Source organism: Aethalodelphis obliquidens, unplaced genomic scaffold (assembly GCF_003676395.1).
Source record: "Aethalodelphis obliquidens isolate GAN/ISIS:26980383/991018 unplaced genomic scaffold, ASM367639v1 scaffold98, whole genome shotgun sequence".
NCBI lineage: Eukaryota > Metazoa > Chordata > Mammalia > Artiodactyla > Delphinidae > Aethalodelphis > Aethalodelphis obliquidens.
The window spans coordinates 2,639,414-2,660,078 of NW_020838042.1; the positions used below are offsets into that span (position 1 = coordinate 2,639,414).

Here is a 20,665-nt window from a genome sequence, read left to right on the forward strand (position 1 = left end):
TGAGTTTTCTGCTGTTTTCCTTGCTCTTATATTTTGTAATGGAATACGAGGAATTGATATTTAAAAAGATATTTTCTTTGTCTAAGTTCCTAATATTGTTAAAATGTTTTCTTAATTTATATGCTACTGATCTTTCAAAATGTTCTATAGGATGAAATACTGCCATTTGCAGCAACATGGGTGGACCTAGAGATTATCATTCTAAGTGAAGTCAGAAAGAGAAAGACAAATACCATATGATATCACGTATATGTGGAATCTAAGATATGTACGACACAAACGAACACAGCTACGAAAGAGAAACAAACTCACAGATATAGAGAACAGACTTGTTGCCAAGGGGATGGGGCTGGAGGAGGGAAAGATTGGGAGTTTGGGATTAGCAGGTGCAAACTAGTATATACAGGATGGATAAACAACAAGATCCTACTGTATAGCACAGGGAACTATATTCAATATTCTGTGATAAACCATAATGGAAAAGAATGTGAAAACAAATATATATATTTATAAGTGAAACACTTTGCTGTACAGCAGAAGTTAACATGACATTGGAAATCAACTATACTTCAAAAAAAAGTTTATAAAAAGGTTCTATAGGACTGCTAATAAGACAAACATTCCATAGATTATCTTATTCTGCTGCAGAAAATTTGCAAATATAGAGTTAATCACTGCAGGAAAATAATAAAAATATATAAAACTTCTGTAAAATAATTTTTATAGGTTAAATATGATAGTAACCTTTCATAAAACTGACCGATTACTACACAACTTTCACTTCCATTTCCAGAATGATGTCCTCTCCCTGCTAGATGAGCTGAGCAATATTTGGGGGAGTATACATCATTACTAATCTATCACTAATTATGGTTATTTTAATAGTATATGATCAATTATTTGAATTTATCCTTGAAAGAGAGATGTAGTGTAATTAGGAAGTTACCAAAAAAGCCAGTAAATGCATTGGTTAATTAGAAAGATTGTAGGAAGTTAATAAGAAAGGAGGGCTGCCTCCAATATCATGAGAGAGGGGAGGAATCTCAAAGTCACCCTGAGGAGACAAGAACTCCTTTCATCTACACACTTGTTTACATACGATTGTTGACTTTTTCTAATACCACACATATATTTTCTTCTAGTTAAACTTAATCAAACATAAGAATAGAAAACAAATTTGCAACTCTTACGCTGAGTTGAAATACTGAGTTTTCTGTGTAACTTTCATACTTGGATGTGTTATCTAATAAATGTTGGCTTAATTCAAACAAACTTTATCATCATGTGTGAACCCACTTTATACAAAAAAAATAATAGCCTATTAAAAGCCATTTGTTTCACGAACACTGCTGTAAGGAGCTGAGTTTACCACAGGACTTAATTTGGCCACCAAATATAACTGCATTATGTAAAATCTAAAAACAACACAAAGTGGCCAATCAGGTCTGGTTCACACCATTCCCTGCCCCCCTGTGGATGCATGCATTTACTTCCTGAATCACATTAGCAGATGCACATGAACTAGAACATGCGCTCTCAATGGTAACTGCTTTGACTTATGAGAGAACTTGAAATGCTTTCTCTGTTTTTAGGGCCAAAGCCCTCACTCAAACATTAAGCATGCTGTCTCATGGTATCCAGACTCTGTCCAGGGCTCCACTTACATTATTTTTCTGCAAGACCTGTAGTGCCTTGTTGACATTGTTCAGGGCATGAACTCTTGTGGATCCTTTTTCTTTTGGCTGAAAACAAAATGAAACAATGTTGACTGCCCAGGGGAGAGAAGGACAATCTACCAGAAATGGAATAATTGATATATTTCACTTCTAAATTGGAATCTTTTAAATGATCACAGGTTGTGAGGCATTAATATAATGAATTTAAGTGCTTCAGGTTAATTATCCTTGTCATAGGAGTTTCTTATAGCATGGAGAAACTCCTTATAGCATGAATCAGTTTCTTATAGCATGAAGAAACTCCTTATAGCATGAATCAGCCACTCCTCAAGAAAACTGGTAGAATTTCTTTTTCTTCACAAGAGAGTTTGGTTACCATCTCTCCTTCGTTCTACACCTCAGTTGCATGACCACGAAGAGAAACATTAGCATGCATAAGGACATTTGCTAGTAAGATAGATAAGTGAGTCAATTCCCACACCTTTTAGGAAAGTTTAAAAGAGATTTGAGCCTAGCAAAATTCTATAATCCCAAATAGGCTTAACGGAAACTATTTCTGGCAATATTACCTTAATTGTCTTAGTCACTGAAGCTCAAAACCTCAATCATCTTTGGTTTTCTAACCCTCACCTTCAATCCCCAAAAGTCTTACCTTGTCCTGTAATTTTTAAACTAACATTTGCATAGCGTATTACAATATATGGATTAATTCATTCAGTTGTGGAGTTTTAGAAAGTCTACCATTATGATGCCTCAAGTATTTACTCCTAAAATGAGATCTACCCTCCTAAAACAATTTTAACTACACAATACAATGCTGTTAAGTATAGGCACAATATTGTACAGCAGGCCTCTGGAATTTATTCATCTTGCAGGACTGAAACTTTATACCTGTTGAACAGCAACTCCCCATATCTCATATTAAGTGTTCTTAAATCCTAAGAGTTCTCATCGCAAGAAAAAAATAGATTTTTTTCTATTTCTTTAATGTTATATGAGATGATGGGTGTTCGCTAAACTTATTGTGATAATCATTTCATGATGTTTGTAAGTCACATCATTATGGTGTACACCTTAAACTTGTACAGTGCTGTATGTCAATTATATCTCAATAAAACTGGAAGAAAAAAAGACAAAAGACTAAATAAAGTTAAAAGTTAAACTTAAAAGGTCATTATGTATAAAAGCCTTATAAAGACAGCCACTAACAAAGATACCAAATAATAATAGAGAATAATATCTATTAAATAATATAAATTATATTACTGAAAATTTCACCTTCTTGTTCTGCATATGATAGAAGATGCCAAAACAAAAATAATATTGCAAGGCTGTTTTTTTCAGGAATAGGTCCTGTACTGCTACTTAAATCAGTAATTAGTGAATTAACTAATTTTACTGGATCTCATAAAACTATGCTGAGTCTGTTTCTGGTCTGGAATTCTTCTGAGGTTAATGTGAAGTTCCTTATAAATACTGTAAGTCACATACCAGTCTTTGCCCTGTCAGGCCTTCAAGAAGGTCTAGGAGGCGTCTCCCATCCTGCAGGTCACTGAAGAGGTTTTCTATGTGCTGCTTCCCAAACTGAAATAAGAAACATACCCAATTAAAGAAAGCATGCTTCCAGTGATCCATTTCTACAAATACGCCTTTTAAAATTTAAAGCTATGTTTAAGAATATTTAATGTACCTAATTCTTAATCTGCCAAGGGTGATGGATGAAAAGAGAACCTCCAAGTAAAAAACAAAAAACAGTAAATCATCATTCGGCCAAATCTATTTAAATATTTTTCTCAATAACAAGAGTTGGAGATCTATAGTCTAATGGATCTAATTAACTCAACTTTTTGAATGCTGATCCTATAAAGGAGAGAAAAATTGTTTAAATTATCAGGCAGTTGGGCACTGTTTGGGGAGAAGTAAACACACAAAGAAACAAAGATCACAAACAATTTGCCCTGGGTGGGTACATAAGATTTAACCATTTTGTGTACTTGGAAACAGAATGCATAATCATAGAGGGTTCACCATCCTTCACTCATAAAACATGCTTTCTGCGCATATACATTTTACATGCTGCCTCAGAATGATCCAGTCTCATATTGGATGGTTCAAATTTTAGAAAGGTATGATTTAAATTAAGTTGAAATATGTCGGTGAAAGCTTTTCATCTATTTTTCTCACTTCTTTACTTGAGAATTATACTGAGGGAAAACAATAGCCACTAATAACATCTAACATTTTTGGAGTGACTATTCATGAGAAACACTCCACTGAATGAATTGATCTTGTAATTTTTGTGACGTTAGCATTAGTATACTCATCCTACAGATGAAACAGAGACAAAGAGTCCTACAGATGAAACAAAGAGACAAAACAAGAAGACGATAAAACTAAGATTTTGGCCCAGATCTGTCTAACTCCTGGGGCTCTTGTTCTTTCTATTTTATCAAGCTGCTTCCTTGGCCTTTTCCTCCTTCCATTTGATTATCTTTCAAATATTTTATTTCTTCTGTCATACCCCCAAATATCTTCTTTTTCTGGTTCAAAGCCTACAATCCCTTCGTATGAAATCATTCACAACTCTTTCATCACCCAAGTTATCAAGAAAGCCCTACTTTATCAATGACAGATGCTTATTGAACACCAATAAACCTGGGCTAGGTGCTAGAGCATGCACTAGTAAATGAGATGGATATGACCCCAGCCCTTGTGGAACTTTGAGTCGAGCAGGGAACACAAATATTCCTAAAAGGTAATGCTACAGAGAGGCAGTAAAAGGAACCCAGGAGCACATAACCATGGGAATTCCCATAGTCTGGGGATCAGGAAATACTTCCCTCAAAATGTCGGGTGATGGGTCTAACATTAGCCTTGGGTGATTGGGCTCTTCTCATCTACTCCTTTGATCACACACAAACTTTATATTTCACACAGCTCAAGAAGAGTCCTCGTTTCCAGGCAAAAGACATCTCTGAAGCTTCTAAGATTGAAGACAGAGGATTCAGGCTCTCCCTACAGCCAGGTAGCCATGTCCAAGACAAGTCCGGATAGAGCCTAGGTGCTTCAATTAACGATAACATTGATCCCTGCAAGAAGTCCACCATGCCAGGCTTTGGAAATCAAACCACATATGTGCTTTGACAAAGATAACTATAAGTTATTCTTTTGAAATTCTACTTGAATAGTTCTAATTAAAAATTTCAGGGGAAAAGAAATGACAAAACACTAAGATACTAGAACTTTTAAAAAGCACTTTTAGTCTATATAATGTACAGGTAGATCTTAAAACAACAGTGCCATTCTTATGAAATAAGGAAAGCTTTCTATTAATAAGTAAAGAAAATGAATGTGGGCTTTATAATAATTCTGTCAAGAAACTCATATATAACCCGGAATAACTTGGCATTTGGGGGATAATATTAAGATTTCATTTTCAAATTGGTTGAAGGTCAACAATGCCTTGAAAATGCTATTTTGTTTTGTTTTGTTTTGTTTTCCAGGAGCAAAATTTTACAGATACATTTGAGAAGTGAGTAGCTTCTAAACTTATGGACAAAACCAATATTGCAAACTGAAATGTGTCAGGTTTTGAAGAAAATAAAATATAGTTAGTTGACAGAAATACTTGCTGTTATTAAAAATATATATCTAGATAGGCAGATAGATAGACAGATAATAAAGTCTGGCAAACCAGGAGGGATGTGGGCGGTAAAATGTTCATTCAAGGAGAAGGGCTGGGACTTGGAAAGGAGTAAGTCTAGAGGCAAAGAATAAAGCATGAACCCCAAGGCCATAAGCATCATCTAGCATCCAAGATATGAGGACTAGAAAGCTTATGCTTTTGGGCAAGGAGCTTAAACAAAGGTCAAGAAGGCAAACAGGATCTTGCTTTGATACAAACTTATATACACAGACGAGGTATTGATATTTTATAATTCTCCCTTTTAAACTGGAATCAAACAAAATAGAGAGGGAGGGAAGGACTGCAGACTAATCAGAGCGCACATCTAGTTGGGGCACCTAGAAAGCAGTGAGGTGATAGAGAAAAAGACGGTTTTCGGTATCATATATAACTTTCAAACTCATGCAATCAATGATATATTAAAGTATCACAACTGAAATCCAACTTATATTTGTTATATCCACCACAATCTCTAACAGGGTGCCTCTCAAAATGTTCCAGTAAAGCAACTTTCAACAGACGAGACTGAATGTATTTACCCCGGAGCCTGGCAGTGTAAAGTACATAGTGACTGCAGGTTCAAAATTTCTATGAAAGCATATGTTTTATGTTAAGAATTCATGGAGATTTTGTCTTCCTCTCTTAATGCATGTTTAACTTAAAAGTAATTTCAAGCACTTTGATTGAAAATTCCCCTCCTATGGTCTAATTAAATTGATGTTCAATGAAATGTACAATATTTAGCCTGTAACTTCATGGATGTTCAGGTGTTTAGTCTTATACCTCCTGGACTATGAATATCCTAGAGAAAGCAAAAACTCTCTTTTCTCTGGAATGGTTTTCATTTCTTTCCTAGATTCAACTCCTCATTCCATAGCACTCTAGGTATGATGTAGCAAAAGTAGCACACGTTTCTGAGGCAGCAATAGCTGATTTTTCGAACCCGAGTCTCCTATTCACTAGCTGCATTGTCTCCGGCAAGTGACTTAGTCTTTCTGAGGAACAATTTATTCATTAGTATCAACAGAATGGGGACTGAAATAATAGCACATCAGTCTTAAGCCTCTGAAACAGTGCAGGTATGCTGTACAGACTTGGCAAATAGTAGGTACTCAATAAATATAGAAAGCTTTTTTCTGTTTTATTCTACTATTCCTTGGCTTCTTTTTCTTTGGCCAAATATTAGACATAAATACAATTATGCTTAATTATTGAATCTACCAGAAAATACAGAGCTCAGATACAATGTGTTCTGTTTTCTCTTAGTTTGGTACCCCTGTAAGAGTGAAAGTCAAGGAGGGAAAGTGTCCTTCCATATTCAATTACTAATACTAGTACATGTGGATGGCAAAGGGGAAACACTCGGAGCCTTCAAGCTCTTTATCTTTTTGTTGTTCTTTTGCTTACTTTTCATTAAATCTTCTTCTGTTTTCCTCTCTTTTTATCTCCTATGAAAGACATCTACTATGCCTTTTTGCTGCAAGTGACACTTACTTCATGAAAACAGTATTATTTCTTTAAAAATTCCCTATCTTTAATGGCTTTCTTTTCAAGTGTATGAAAATTATTTTATAAGACACATAAAACATTAAATGTGCCTTGGGTCATATGACCCTGTGGCTCTCTATCTTCAATCCCTTTCCTGACTAATATTTTCTTTAAAAAGTGAACTTTTGGTATTACTTAGCAGTTTCTTACATTCACTTACATATTGAATTATTCCTTGCTAACCCAAATATCAAGATGAAAGGACCATAAAATGAGACAGCAATCCTTCCAGATCATTGTCAGGATGATATAAAGAAATTCTACATTTATATCAATTTCTTTATTTTTTTTTACAGACAGTGTTCAAAAAGAAACTCAGACAGGTTGATTGGTAACTGGCATAAACAAAGTGAAAAAATCGAAGTAAAAAAATTGAGAAAGGGACAGAAATGAATTGAAAAATATTTAAATAGTTTCTGACTCTTCAGAGTTGTGTCAGTCTTTTAACCCGTAAATACACAGAGATCAATACCATGTTGCACTAAAAGAAACTTGAAGAGCACAGGAATAATTTAGCATGGCCTTCTGGTGGTAGAAAAGTCAGCCTCTGGACATCCGTGTTGCTGAGAAAATCAAGATACCCCTCTGTGATTCTGAATCTTTAGCTATTAGAAACACCAAGAGCAAGAAAAACACCAAAGAGGAGAGCAAATTTGATTCCAAACTTATTGGTAAATCCTGCTGACCAGCTCCCATAAAAATAATGCAACCCACTATAATATAAATAGGCAGTTTTCATAGATGATTGTTTTCTTAAGCATGGGTTGTAAAAAGTATTTCATAAGATAATTTTATTGAGGTTAGCTCAGTGAATGTTCACAGACTGAAGACATTCATATTATCATCACCCCCATGGTGAAAAAGAATATGATCAGCATCCTCAGAGCTTCCTCACACCCCCTTCTGTGTACTAGCCCTTTCAAGGATGACTACTCTACTGACTTTTAACACCATAGATTAGTTTTGCCTTGAAAGGAATCTCTTAAAAACAGAAGAATAAGGCTGGTTTAGTGTCTCATTTTAGGAAACTAATAATTGAAAGACATATGGTTTAGGAAGAGAGAATTTGGAAAGAACAAAAAAGTTGCAGTGATGAAATATGTTTTACAAAGCACAGGGAAGTACTGCAATACAATGAGTAAGAATATTCTCTCTGCCCCAGAATTCCATGGTTCAAATCCCAGCTCTGCCATATTTCATGTGTGTGATATGAGCAAGTAACTTAATCTCTCTGGGTCTTACCTTTTATCAACTGTAAAACAAGGATGTAGTATTACCTAGCTTGTGGTGATGCTGTGAAGATTTAAATGCATTTGGAATAGTACTTTGCTCTACGATATACTCAATAAATGTTAGCCATCATGAATTTATTCCAAACGTTTAACCCTAATAATCCATATTTTCCAAAATTTCCTTGGAATTTTTGGCTCAAAGTAACAGAAGGGGTCAACTTCAAAGTATTGGTATGGGGATTAAACAAGTTAATAAATATACGGTGTCCAGCATGTTTCCTGGCATAGGAAATGCTCCATAAACCCTAATCACATTTCCCATTTCCCCCTTTCATTAAATGTCATCATCTGGAAATAGAGAGTAGGACTCTCCTTTGAGGGTGCCAGGATCCTAGCAGGACTTGGCTAACTTGAGGAGAGTTAATAGGGAACAATTTAAAAAGGTGCGGGCAGGGTATAAAGAAACCACCAAAACTGGTAATAGAGAACTGCAATTATCACTCCTAGACACATAGGAAAAAAGAGAAAGAGAGTGGTTATTGGTCCATGAACAAAGAGAGAGTCGAGAGAGTCACCTGACATGAGCTTTGATATTTTGGTGATGAATGCAGCTATCTTGTGGTAAATAACTGCCCTGATATTTCTTTCCTCCCTTCCTCTGATCTCCTGTAAATGCTCCCAAGAGCCAAAACCAACTGGAAACCAGAGAGCAAGGGAGTCTGCTGATATCATCCACAGAGGTCAGCCTCCCAGGGAAAAGAAGGGCAGAGAGTGGTCCCAGAGGGATAAACCAAAGACATTCAACACCCTAGACAGGGAAAACAATTCCCTTGATACACAGGATCAATGTCAGGGATGCCCATGTCAGAAAATAAATGAAGGCCCCAGTGCTTCTCCCCAAACTGCCTATATTATTTTTATCTCTGGTAATGTTGTTTTAAAGACCCAAATGTATCACTGGGACACTTTCTCTCCTATAACAGGGGTATCAAAGTGCTGGAATGTTTAGCAGGCTTTAACAGATGAAAATTAACATATATTATTCATTGTTCCTGAGCATCAAATATTTTAAAAATTCTATGTACCAGAAATAGCACTAAAATCTGGGCTGCAAAGATAATGTTTTAAAAAAATCCAAGTTATTCCTTGGAGCTAAGAAGTGCTCAAGAGCTAAGTTAGATAATATAATAGTTTTACAGTCTCTCCAGATATGAAGTGTTATTTGGCAGTAACTCTTTATAAAACATAGTCACTAGGACCCAATGTGTATGTTACACTATTACGTATACAAGAAGAGATTCAACCAGATTGCACATTAGAACTTTCAACAGCAGCCACAACAATGGTTAATGGAAATCAAGTCATTATCTGTAAATGGTCTATTATAAAACCCCAAGTAATGTGTGCTTAACCAAGAGTCAGCACGGTTTGTTGTCTGATCAGGTCTACATTTAATATGGTTTGTAATAAAACTGAATTCTTAACCCAGGCCTGTGTTTTCTCATCTGTAAATTAGATAGATCAGTACTAATTCAATTACCAGTTATCCTGAAACAAAAATTAGTAAACTTATATGTAATTTTTATCTTGTATTTCTAGTTATAATGTTAATATAATTCACAAATAGCTATTTTAAAACATGTAGAAACCTTATAAACCATGATTGTAGCTAATTCTGTTATATCATCTTTAAATACCCCCTATAAATTTAAAATTATGAAAGTTAAATTCAGTTTTTATTGAATCACAAAGGTATAAGATTTAAGCTTGAGATAGCCAGGGAGGGGAATGGAGATTGGTTATATTCTATCCCAGTAAAGGCTTCTGCAACAGAAGAAGTACAGTATAAGGTTTGCAAGATGAAGCACTTCATTTCAAAGCATCTAAATAACACTATGATTCTTCAGAAAGAAAGAAAATATTGTGACACAATGGGCACACTCACTAGAGAAATGCCAACCATTAGCACTTAGCTTCCCACAAAATGCAGAGGGAGAAAGAACTATTCAGACTTGTTCAGATCCTATGGAATGAGACTCTATGGTCAAAAGACATCTGTACATGCCTTTAGTTAATAAATGTAAATTTTATTTATAAAATTAATATTCTTAAAATTTCTCAAATACATTGCAGTGCAATTGCGTGTGGACAATTATGTGACAAGACAGCCTCTTCCTAATCGTTCCCTGCCCCTACCTACTAGAAAGTCAGCCTTGGGCTATTCATTCTCTCTTCTCCCATGCTTATGAGGTGGGTCTGCCAATAAACAGTGCCAAATCAAGGGAACAGGAAACACACAGAAAGGAAAAAAGTCACATAGGCTGGGATATTTAAATAAGAGCTTCTGTCCCCATTATACCTTTATTCCCTTCTGATAGGTTGAACCATATGAAATTTTAAATTCTGCAGTCAAATATGATTGAAAACTGGCAATTTCACATGATTCAACCTCATATATTTTGTAATGACATGCGTAATAAACATTCAGTGTTTAGTTTAAGTCGGCCACATTTCTGTGCACTGTACATGGACTATTTTAATTAATTCTTATAACAACTAATTAAAATCAATCCCATTTTACAGATGACACAACTTGAGACATAGAGAACTAAGTAACAGCAAATAAGTGGTAGATATGAATCCAAACATAGGTGGTATATTTCCAGATTTATTAACCATTCTCTACTTTGTAACTGCTGTTTGAGCTGGCATTCTTTGATGACAATGCCTTTCAGGGTCAGTATTAGATAAGTTTTACTTGTGTATTTTCATAATGTCTTTCAATAAAATAAGGATAATTTAACTAATTTATTCTTTTCTTTCCCCTGAGGTTTCTGAAGGTCAGATACAGTTATATAACCTACAAACAAAATTGCTTCTAATTTTACATTGAATTAGTAACTGAAGGGTGATAACAGTGATAATTCTACATATGTACATTAGAAAAATTCTTCAATGTCTTAAATTTCTATTGTTATATCACTCTTTAGGGGGATGCCTCGATGAATCCAGTAAATATTGTTCTAGAGACTAAAATAAATTTTTAACATGCAGAACTCACTCAAAGGTATATGGAAAATCTGGCTTTTTAATGTAATTAAATTAAAACACAAAAGCAATTGCCCCCCACACTAAAAACCTAGGAGGCTATAAATCAACATATAATAAATATAATTCTTAAAACTGAATAGGATTGAATAATAGTAAATAGAAGGAAAAGCTTTACTCATGTTTTTAGTGCAGTTATTTCTTGAGAGATCCACTCATACATGCCAAGTACTTATTGAAAGTCTTCCATGTGAGATTCATGCAGTTACATGTTAAAGAATATAGCACTTGAGGTCAAATAGGCCTTCATTTAATTGCAATTCTAACTTTTCCCAGCTGTGTGAATTTGGATAAATGATTTAGTAATTTGTTTTCCTCGTGTGTCAAAGGAGGGAGAGTAAGTTATTCAATTAAATGTAACAGCTATTATTCAACTACTTTTTATTGTGCTCAATACTGGGAATAACTGGGAAGATAAAAGGTAAAAAAGATACTGCCATTGTTTTTTCAGCTTTAGTCACAATCTATGAAGGATGTATGCAGTTAAGCAAAGATATGTATAGCACTGTATTATAACCCTATCAATAGTGGTGTTGTAAGCATGGTGCCAACACAAATAAGAGATGTCGTCTTCACCTGAGAAGATAAGAGAAGCAGAAATCCTAGAACTGAATTTACAACATTGAATAGGCAATTAACAAGGAGATGTGAAAAGAGGAGAAGAATGCCAAGCAGAGGGACATTTCAGATGCTAAGATTCGGATAAATTAAATTACATTAAACCATGAAAAATCAGGTCTTAGAATACAGGGTATATGGAGTGATGGGAGATGATGAGACTTGAGATGTATGAGACACCACAACAAAGGGGGCTTGGTCTGCCAACCTAAAGGAGCTTGAGCAAATATTTAATGGTCATTTGTTTTCATTCTTTTGAACAAGGTATGTAATTTTGAAGTGTTTACCGTATTTTTCACATTAATATTTAGACCGATGTCTTAAGGTAGTTAACCTTATTTAGGAAAGGCCAATATAGACATTGTTCAGAGGTGAATTCTGGAGTCCTAATAACTCAAGAGAACTATTCTTGTGTGGAAATATTACTTGACAAGGGAGTCATTTAGTTCAGGAGCAACTGCTCTAAATTATAAATATGAGCTCCTTAAAACTCTAAGCAGTTATCTACCTTTCCACTGGAACTTCTTTTTGCAGAAGCAGAGGTCACAATCTGTGGTAGATTAAACACAAAACTGGGCCAACTATTTCATCCTTTCCTGAATCCATGCCTTTTGCAGCAGGACTTTGCTGATCCTCTCACGAGGAGGTGGTTTCTACTTCTCTACCTCTGGAATCTGGACTGGCCATTGCCTTGGTCTGGCCAATAGAATGCAGTGGAAGTTATGTTGTTCTACTTCCAAATGTAGGCCTCACAAAGGCTTGAACACTTTTGCTTTCTTGGTCATGCCTCCCCCTTCATCATAAGAACATGCCTTAGCCAGATAACTGGAAGGTGAGACATGTGAAGCAGAACCAAGTTACACCACTAGTCCCAGATAAGGTCACCCCAGACTGGCTGACAACCAGAAATGTGGGAGAGCTTAGCCAAGATCAGCACAGCCACCTGGTCGAACCACAGCTAGCTAGAGACACATGAATAATCCCAGGAGAGATCTGAAGAACTTCCTGGCTGATCTGAAGAGCTGAAAGAATAATAAATACTTGTTGTTTTAACCTACTGAGTTTCAAGGTAGCTTGTTACATAGCAATAGTGAATTGATACATGTTCATATATGAATGTTTGTTTCTATACAGGAGAAGAAGTCTGAAAAATTAAACTGTATTATAAAGACTGAAAAATTATTTATGGAATATTTTTAAAGGAGCCCTTTGTGCAGAAGAACTCCAAGCTAGAAAACATTTCACTGCTGAAGTTGAAAATGGGCAAAAAGCCATTATCTGTAGAGATTTGACTCAATGAATGATCTGGAAGAAAGCACAGTCAATACACTATACAGAGCTCCTTCAATTCCATCTTGCAAAAAAAATAAAAAGTTCAACAAAGCCCTATTTTTAAAAATTCTCAGCTTCATGGAGCAATTTAAAAAAAAAAAGTGTCAATCTTAAGATTTACAATACTACCTTTAATAAAATGTAGGGTTTTTTTAAACTCTTTTGTGGTAGCTATATGTTGTAAAAAAAACAAAGATTGTGTTTCTTGCTCAACATGCTCATTTGAAGTTCACTTGAATCTTATGAGAAGTTAAAAAAAGGAAGACTGTTTCATTCTCCTGTTTGATAGATTTTTTACTCTGCTGTCACTTTAGATAAAAATTCCTGTTTATCTAATTTTCTTCATTATAAGTTCTAATTTGTATCAGTTTATCATTCAGATGTTTTCAAAATAAAAATAATGAATCCAAAAGAATTCTCTCTGAATTAAACTGTCACCTTTGGTTAGTGTCTCTAGAATAATACTCTTTTAAATAAGTTAAGCTGAATAATAGCCAAGGCAAGTAGTTAGGTTTGACACTTTCCTCCCAAAGCTTCTGAGAAAAATTTTAAATTGTCTTGTACATTAACTAGAAAATCTTAATAGGCACCTGTTTATTTCAAATATCGAAAAAACAGTTTAATAGCTCTTTAAATAGAAGTTTTATACCAGGACTTTTCTACTAATACATGACTTCATTGTAAAAGGTGCCTAATTTAGTAATTCATTTTTATCAATACCAAACATTTCCTCATTATAAAATACTGCTGTGCAAAATGTTTTATTTTATGAACACAGCAACTGTCCAAAAATACTATTGAGCAAAAAGGAAACAAACTATCTTGGCTTAAAAATATAAGAATTACCAGATTTTAAAAATAAAGAATACCCAAGAGGCACATGAAAAGAGGCTCAACATCACTAATTATTAGAGAAATGCAAATCCACACTACAATGTGGTATCACCTCACAACGGACAGAATGGCCATTATCAAAAAATCTAGAAACAATAAATGCTGGAAAGGGTGTGGTGAATAGGGAACCCTCCTGCACTGTTGGTGGGAATGTAAATCGATACAGCCACTATGGAGAACAGTATGGAGGTTCCTTAAAAACTAAAAATAGAACTACCATATGACCCAGCAATCCCACTACTGGGCATATACCCTGAGAAAACCATAATTCAAAAAGAGACATGTACCACAATGTTCACTGCAGAACTATTTACAATATCCACAACATGGAAGCAAACTAAGTGTCCATCGACAGATGAATGGATAAAGAAGATGTGGCACATATATACAATGGAATACTACTCAGCCATAAAAAAAATAACAACGAAATTGAGTTATTTGTAGTGCAGTGGATGGACCTAGAGTCTGTCACACAGAGTGAAGTAAGTCAGAAAGAGAAAAACAAATACCGTATGCTAACGCATATATATGGAATCTAAAAAAAAAGAAAAAAATGGTACTGATGAACCTAGCTGCAGGGCAGGAATAAAGATGTAGACATAGAGAATGGACTTGAGGACACGGGGTGGGAGGGGGAAGCTGCGGCAAAGTGAAAGTAGCATAGACATATATACACTACCGAATGTAAAATAATTAGCTAGTAGGAAGCAGCAGCATAGCACAGGGAGATCAGCTCGGTGCTTTGCGATGATCTACAGGGATGGGATAGGGAGGATGGTAGGGAGGCTCAAGAGGGAGGGGATATGGGGACATATGTATGCATATGGCTGATTCACTTTGGTGTACAACAGAAGGTAACACAGTACTGTGAAGCAATTATACTCCAATAAAGATCTATTTCAAAAAAAAAAGAATACCAAAACTTATCAACATATGTCACCTGGTTGAATGAACTTTCTCAGTCTCTTAAATTTAAATACTACTGGGAATGCATTAGCAATCTGTTATTGAAGTTGGACTGTAAGATTTGAGATGGAGGTTTAAACATAAACTTAAATTTAAAATAGAAAAAAATAATTTTAATTGGTTTTAAAAATGGCTCCTTCTGATTTTAAAACCAGTGAATGTACTTTATAAAAAAAAGATATACAGAAAAATATTACAAAGAAATAAAAGGTATAATCTCACCACTCAACCAGTGTCAACTATATTTTTGCACAGTTATTTTTCTATTCATATATAAGCACATTTTTTTCAAACTTGAATTATCTTATATTTCTAGTCTTTCTCTTCTTCTTTGTCTTCCTCTTCTTCTTCTCATCTTCCTCCTTCATTCCCTGTTCTCCTCCTTCATCAACCAAGGTGCCATTTTTGAGTGTTTCTTAATTAAACCAAGATGTTCTAAGAATTTTATGATCAGTGTCAAACTTATTCTGTTTGATATTAGAAGAAATTAGTGAGAAAGGTATTGTTTCTACCTTTTTAGACATGAGGATATTAAGATTCAGTAGTCTTAAGTAAATTCACCAAGGTGTTTAAACTCAGATTCAAATCTATTTCCTCTAACTCTGAAGGCTATATCTTCATCCCTACCCCACTTTCTTGTTTTTTTGTTTGTTGATTTTTTTTAAACCTCATATGATAAACATTTCCCTGCATAACAAAATCTAAAAAAAAAACTTTGAAAAAAAAGAAGGCATCATGGTGAAGCCTGCATGCATATTCTATTAAAAACAGATTCTTGTACTGGCATCCTTCCAACTGTGGTTCCATTAAGGGCTCACAGTCATGTTTATCTTAGACTGTATTATAAGGATCAGAAACTAAAATGTGCCTCTGTCTAAGATGAAATGATGACTCTTCAAATCTAGCCAATTTGGGAGTTTGCAAATCATAGTCGACCCTCTAGGTATTTATCATCGTGTAGCACTGGGAATTATCCTGACTTCCTCATTTTATGGAATATACTGAGCATGGTATGATTGTTTTCAGAAGGATTTAGAAGCTAATTTATCAAAAGCCTATTCTTTGATATTTATGTTCATCAACTTTTGATAATTCTTCCCATTTCTTATTTTATCCCTAATATAATTGTGTGGGCAATCCATGAGGAAATAAATCAACAGGAATTGATTCATTAATGAATGTGTGGAAAAAATAATACAGAATACTAAATATTGTTATCTGTTTTAGTTCACAAAACAGGCATCATCTTTTATAACACTTCAATTACTCGTAAGCCAATCTTAAGAGCTCCTTTGAGGCACTTAAAAGTATACATGATCGGGCTTCTCTGGTGGCGCAGTGGTTGAGAGTCTGCCTGCCGATGCAGGGGACACGGGTTCGTGCCCCAGTCCGGGAAGATCCCACATGCCTCAGAGCAGCTGGGCTCGTGAGCCATGGCCGCTGAGCCTGTGCATCCGGAGCCTGTGCTCCGCAACAGGAGAGGCCACAACAGTGAGAGGCCCGAGTACCGCAAAAAAAAAAAAAAAAAAAAGTATACATGATTATTAAAATGGACTTTGCCTTCTTTAATGTAATCTGTAGTGGCTAAAATCAATTAGACCACAAATTAGTCTTTAAAAACCAACTGGGCTTAATACGGGAAAAACAGCCATGGTAAAGTGCTGCAATCTTCTTGTATTTTTATGCATGATCCATTATGAACTGAAGAAGAATAGCAATTCTAAGGTTTTAAGGATAAATACTTGCTCAAGAGATACATAATAGACAACATATGTCAATAATAATCAAAATGAGAAACAAAACAAAATGATGCAGAAACATAATATCCACACTTTTACAAAACCTAAAGGCAGTAATAAATGCTACAGCTTGTCAACGGCTAACATGCACACCTGGGATGAGACCGTCATAACAACACCCAGAATCCCATTGAACAAAATTGCCAGTTGTAACCAGAATCTAATCAATAATGGAGCCCAGCCCATTGTTTTTTGTTTGTTTGTGTGCTTGCTTGGTCAATGTTTTGAAGATTCTTCATACCATATCCTATCATTTTGAAAATGCCTTTTCCTTGGTTCATTGCTATAAACTTCAATTCCAACTCTGGACAGAACCACCCTCCTCCAATCTGCAATCTTTTTTTCATACTTTTCTCCATATATTTATTCTTTTCTATCTTGGTCCATTTTTCCTCTCACCCTCACCATCAGTCTACCTTCTAACTCTTTCCTCAGTGTCTTCTGAAACCCTAAAGTATTTTGAAGAGTTGCCTTTATGCCCTCAGTCTCAGTTACCCCACCACAAGCTCTTCTTACTTAGAATTTAATCTTCATTTTAATTTACCTGCAATCATAACAGGTTACAGGCTTACCTCCATTTTCCCCTTGCTATGATTTAAATTTTTGTGTGCCATCCAAATTCATATGTTGAAATACTAATACCCAGTGTGATGGTATTAGGAGGTAGGGCCTTTGGGAGGTGCTTTCAAAGTCATGAGGCTGGAGCCCTCATAAATGAGATTAGTGCCCTTATGAAGGAGGCCCCACAGAGCTCTCTAGCCCCTTTCACCATGTGAGGATACAACAAGAAGACCTTCACCAGAACCTAATCATGCTGGCACCCTGATCTTGGACTTCCAGAACTCTCCAGAACTATCAGAAAAATTTTTCTGTTGTTCATAAGCCACCCAGTCTCTAGTATTTTTTAATAGCACCTTGGAGAGACCAAGACATACCTCATATTTAAGATCATGTGGCAGGTTGATATTTTGACATATTAGCTGGTGCTTTGCCCCAACTCTTGGAATCTATACATGTGTACTTCCCCAAGTATAAGTTTGTTACCATGAAAAGAAAAAGACACAAAGGCTTAAATATTATGTTTCTACATAACATCTGAAATCTATGGCAAAAATCAGAGCTGTGCATTGCAAAATCCTCAGAATGTTGAGTACAATGACATATTATCTATCCCATAAATAAAAGAGTTGGGAAAACTGTATATAGAAGCAAGTGGGCCTCATCCCAAAGGAGATAAAGTTTAACAGCTGGAAAAAGGACAGGATTGAAATGGATTATGGTGAATAAGACAGATAGCCTTTATTGTGAGTTTCTGAGAAGGACTCCATTATCCCTCTCCTGCTCTGAGTTCAAGTCCCAGAAAACCTACATATGTTGGGGACAATCCCAGATCTGAGAAGACCTGTGCCTGGCTTGTTAGCATATGCACTGGGAGATCAGAGAGTCCTCCCTCCACCCCCCATCTCTATAGCACCAGTGCAGTAGAAAAGGCAACAGCAACGATGAGTCAAGTGTCAAAGCAGGTAAGGCTGAAGGGATGCCCTGGGACACTTGAGACATGCCTAAATTGGTAAGAAGGGGACAAAGAAAAGGACATGATAGCTGAGGGCTTGACAGGACTTCAGTCATCTCTGGTGGTGATCTGGGCATAGAGGCTAACAGGCAAGAACAGACAGCATAAACTAACTGCATCAGCAGAAGACTCCAAGTAAGGATGACTATGGACCTATGACCCCTGATAACTGGATGTGATATAAGCCCCTTGAAACTTAGAGGTTGACATGCTATCATGACCAACATGCTGTTGACCATAATAATATTTAATGGCTTTACCTCATAACTCTTTGACCTGCTAAGTTCCAATGCTTTGATCATCACTTTGCATCCAAACACATGGCCAATTCATGCCTCCTCATCCACCTTGAATTATTCTACCTCATGGATCACAAACAACTCCCTCTAATCACAATCTATTACTCTTGAACCTTCTCTTCTCGCTTTAAAATTCAACAAATATTTATGGAGTATCTACAGTATGATATCACATGAGGTTTGGGTGGACAATGATCTAGTTTCTACATTTCTGGAGCTTACTGTCTCCCCTGGGAGAGGAATAAGAAATGAGTATATAAGTAAGTAAATAAATAAATGTAAGATTATAGATTATAAGATTTCAAGTGCTAAGACAAAAATAGGGTTATCAGAAAGAGAATTATAGGTCCAAGCTACATAGATAAGAACTTCTTTCTGAGAGGGTGACATTCAAGGTAAGATCTAAAAGATGAGATAGAGCCAGACTCTTGAAGAAGGGAGGTGGAAAGAGAATTATAGAGGGGGAACAATATGCACAAAGGGAAATAGGGAGAGTGGTGCTAAATGAAGTTAGTAGCCAAAGAGGGATAAGGGGTCAGCCATGGTACAGATGTTATTCAAAATGCAAGGGATATCACTTATATGTGGAATCTAAAAAATAACTGATGAACATAACAAAAAAGAAACAGACTCACGGATATAGAGAACAAACTAGTGGTTATCAGTGGGGAGAGGGAAGGGGGAAAGGGTAATTTAGGGGTAGGGAATTGAGAGGTACAAACTACTAAGTATAAAATAATCTACAAGGATATCTTGTATGACAGAGGGAATAGAGCCAATATTTTATAACAACTATAAATGGAGTATAAACTTTAAAAACTGTGAATCACTACATTGTACACCTGTAACATATAATATTGTGCATCAACTATACTTCAATTAAAAAGTAAATAAAAATAGATAAATGTAATGGAAAGGCTTTGATGGGGAGAGGAGGGATATGATCTAATTTGCATTTTATAAAGATCTCTCTGGTAGTTGTGAGAAGATGTGAAGGAGGATAAGACAGGCATTGGGGAGACCCCAGTGCCTAAATCCAGTCCTCTTTAACTCAACTTGTCTTAGTGGTAACTATGACCTCAGCATCAGTCCAATCTCTCTCCCTCCCTCCCTCAACTGTCCATCATACTTGCCTTATCAATTATCAGTCTTGATTTCATCCAGTCTTCCATTCTTTTTTTTTTTTTTTTTTTTTGCGGTACGCCGGCCTCTCACTGTTGTGGCCTCTCCCGTTGCGGAGCACAGGCTCCAGACGCGCAGGCTCAGTGGCCATGGCTCACGGGCCCAGCCGCTCCGCGGCATGTGGGATCTTCCCGGACCGGGGCACGAAACCGCGTCCCCTGCATCGCCAGGCGGACTCTCAACCACTGTGCCACCAGGGAAGCCCTGGTCTTCCATTCTTTTAGTTTCCTTTTCAAGTCCTGTGTAACTGCTGAAGTGCTCATATAACCCTGCCCTCTGGGTCCTCAGGACGCATGACATTCCATTATGCAATCCTTCCCCCTTCCTTCCAGTTGCAGGGGAATGAGTACCTCTTCTTCTCTTAAAAACTGATCCCTAAATGTGGGCACCTGAGATTACTGGCTACCAGTTTTTGTGTGATTTTGATTCATCTTCTCTCCTATTCATTTATACATATCAAGCAGGCAGCATGCTTTAGTTGCAAAGAACCAACTTCCAAAACCAGGCATTCTTAACTCAGGCCTCTGTTTCTCAGACTTCAGTATATATCAGAATCACCTAGATGAGCCTGTTAAAAAATACAGATTTCCAGGTGATTCTGATGCAAGTGTAACATGGATTACATTTTGAACAACTGTCCTAGGTGCAGCTCTTTCACTGATTGTGTAACCTTGAGTACATCAAGGCACCTGTCTGAGCATTCATTCTTCCTATGAAAATGAAGTGGGTTAAACTGGTTATTCTCTCAGGACA

At 36.1% G+C, this 20,665-nt stretch overlaps 1 protein-coding gene across 3 annotated transcripts in view; it reads right to left on the reverse strand.

The window, feature by feature from the left end:
• Positions 1 to 20,665, reverse strand: part of DMD (dystrophin) — a 2,234,319-nt gene that overhangs the window by 1,753,789 nt on the left and 459,865 nt on the right. For all 3 annotated transcript variants that reach the window (XM_027096086.1, XM_027096084.1, XM_027096085.1), the window contains exons 3-4: positions 3,168 to 3,260; positions 1,665 to 1,742 (exon numbers count right to left, since the gene is read on the reverse strand). In XM_027096086.1, the coding sequence (XP_026951887.1) occupies positions 1,665 to 1,742; positions 3,168 to 3,260 (171 nt within the window). The remainder of the gene's footprint in view (positions 1 to 1,664; positions 1,743 to 3,167; positions 3,261 to 20,665) is intronic.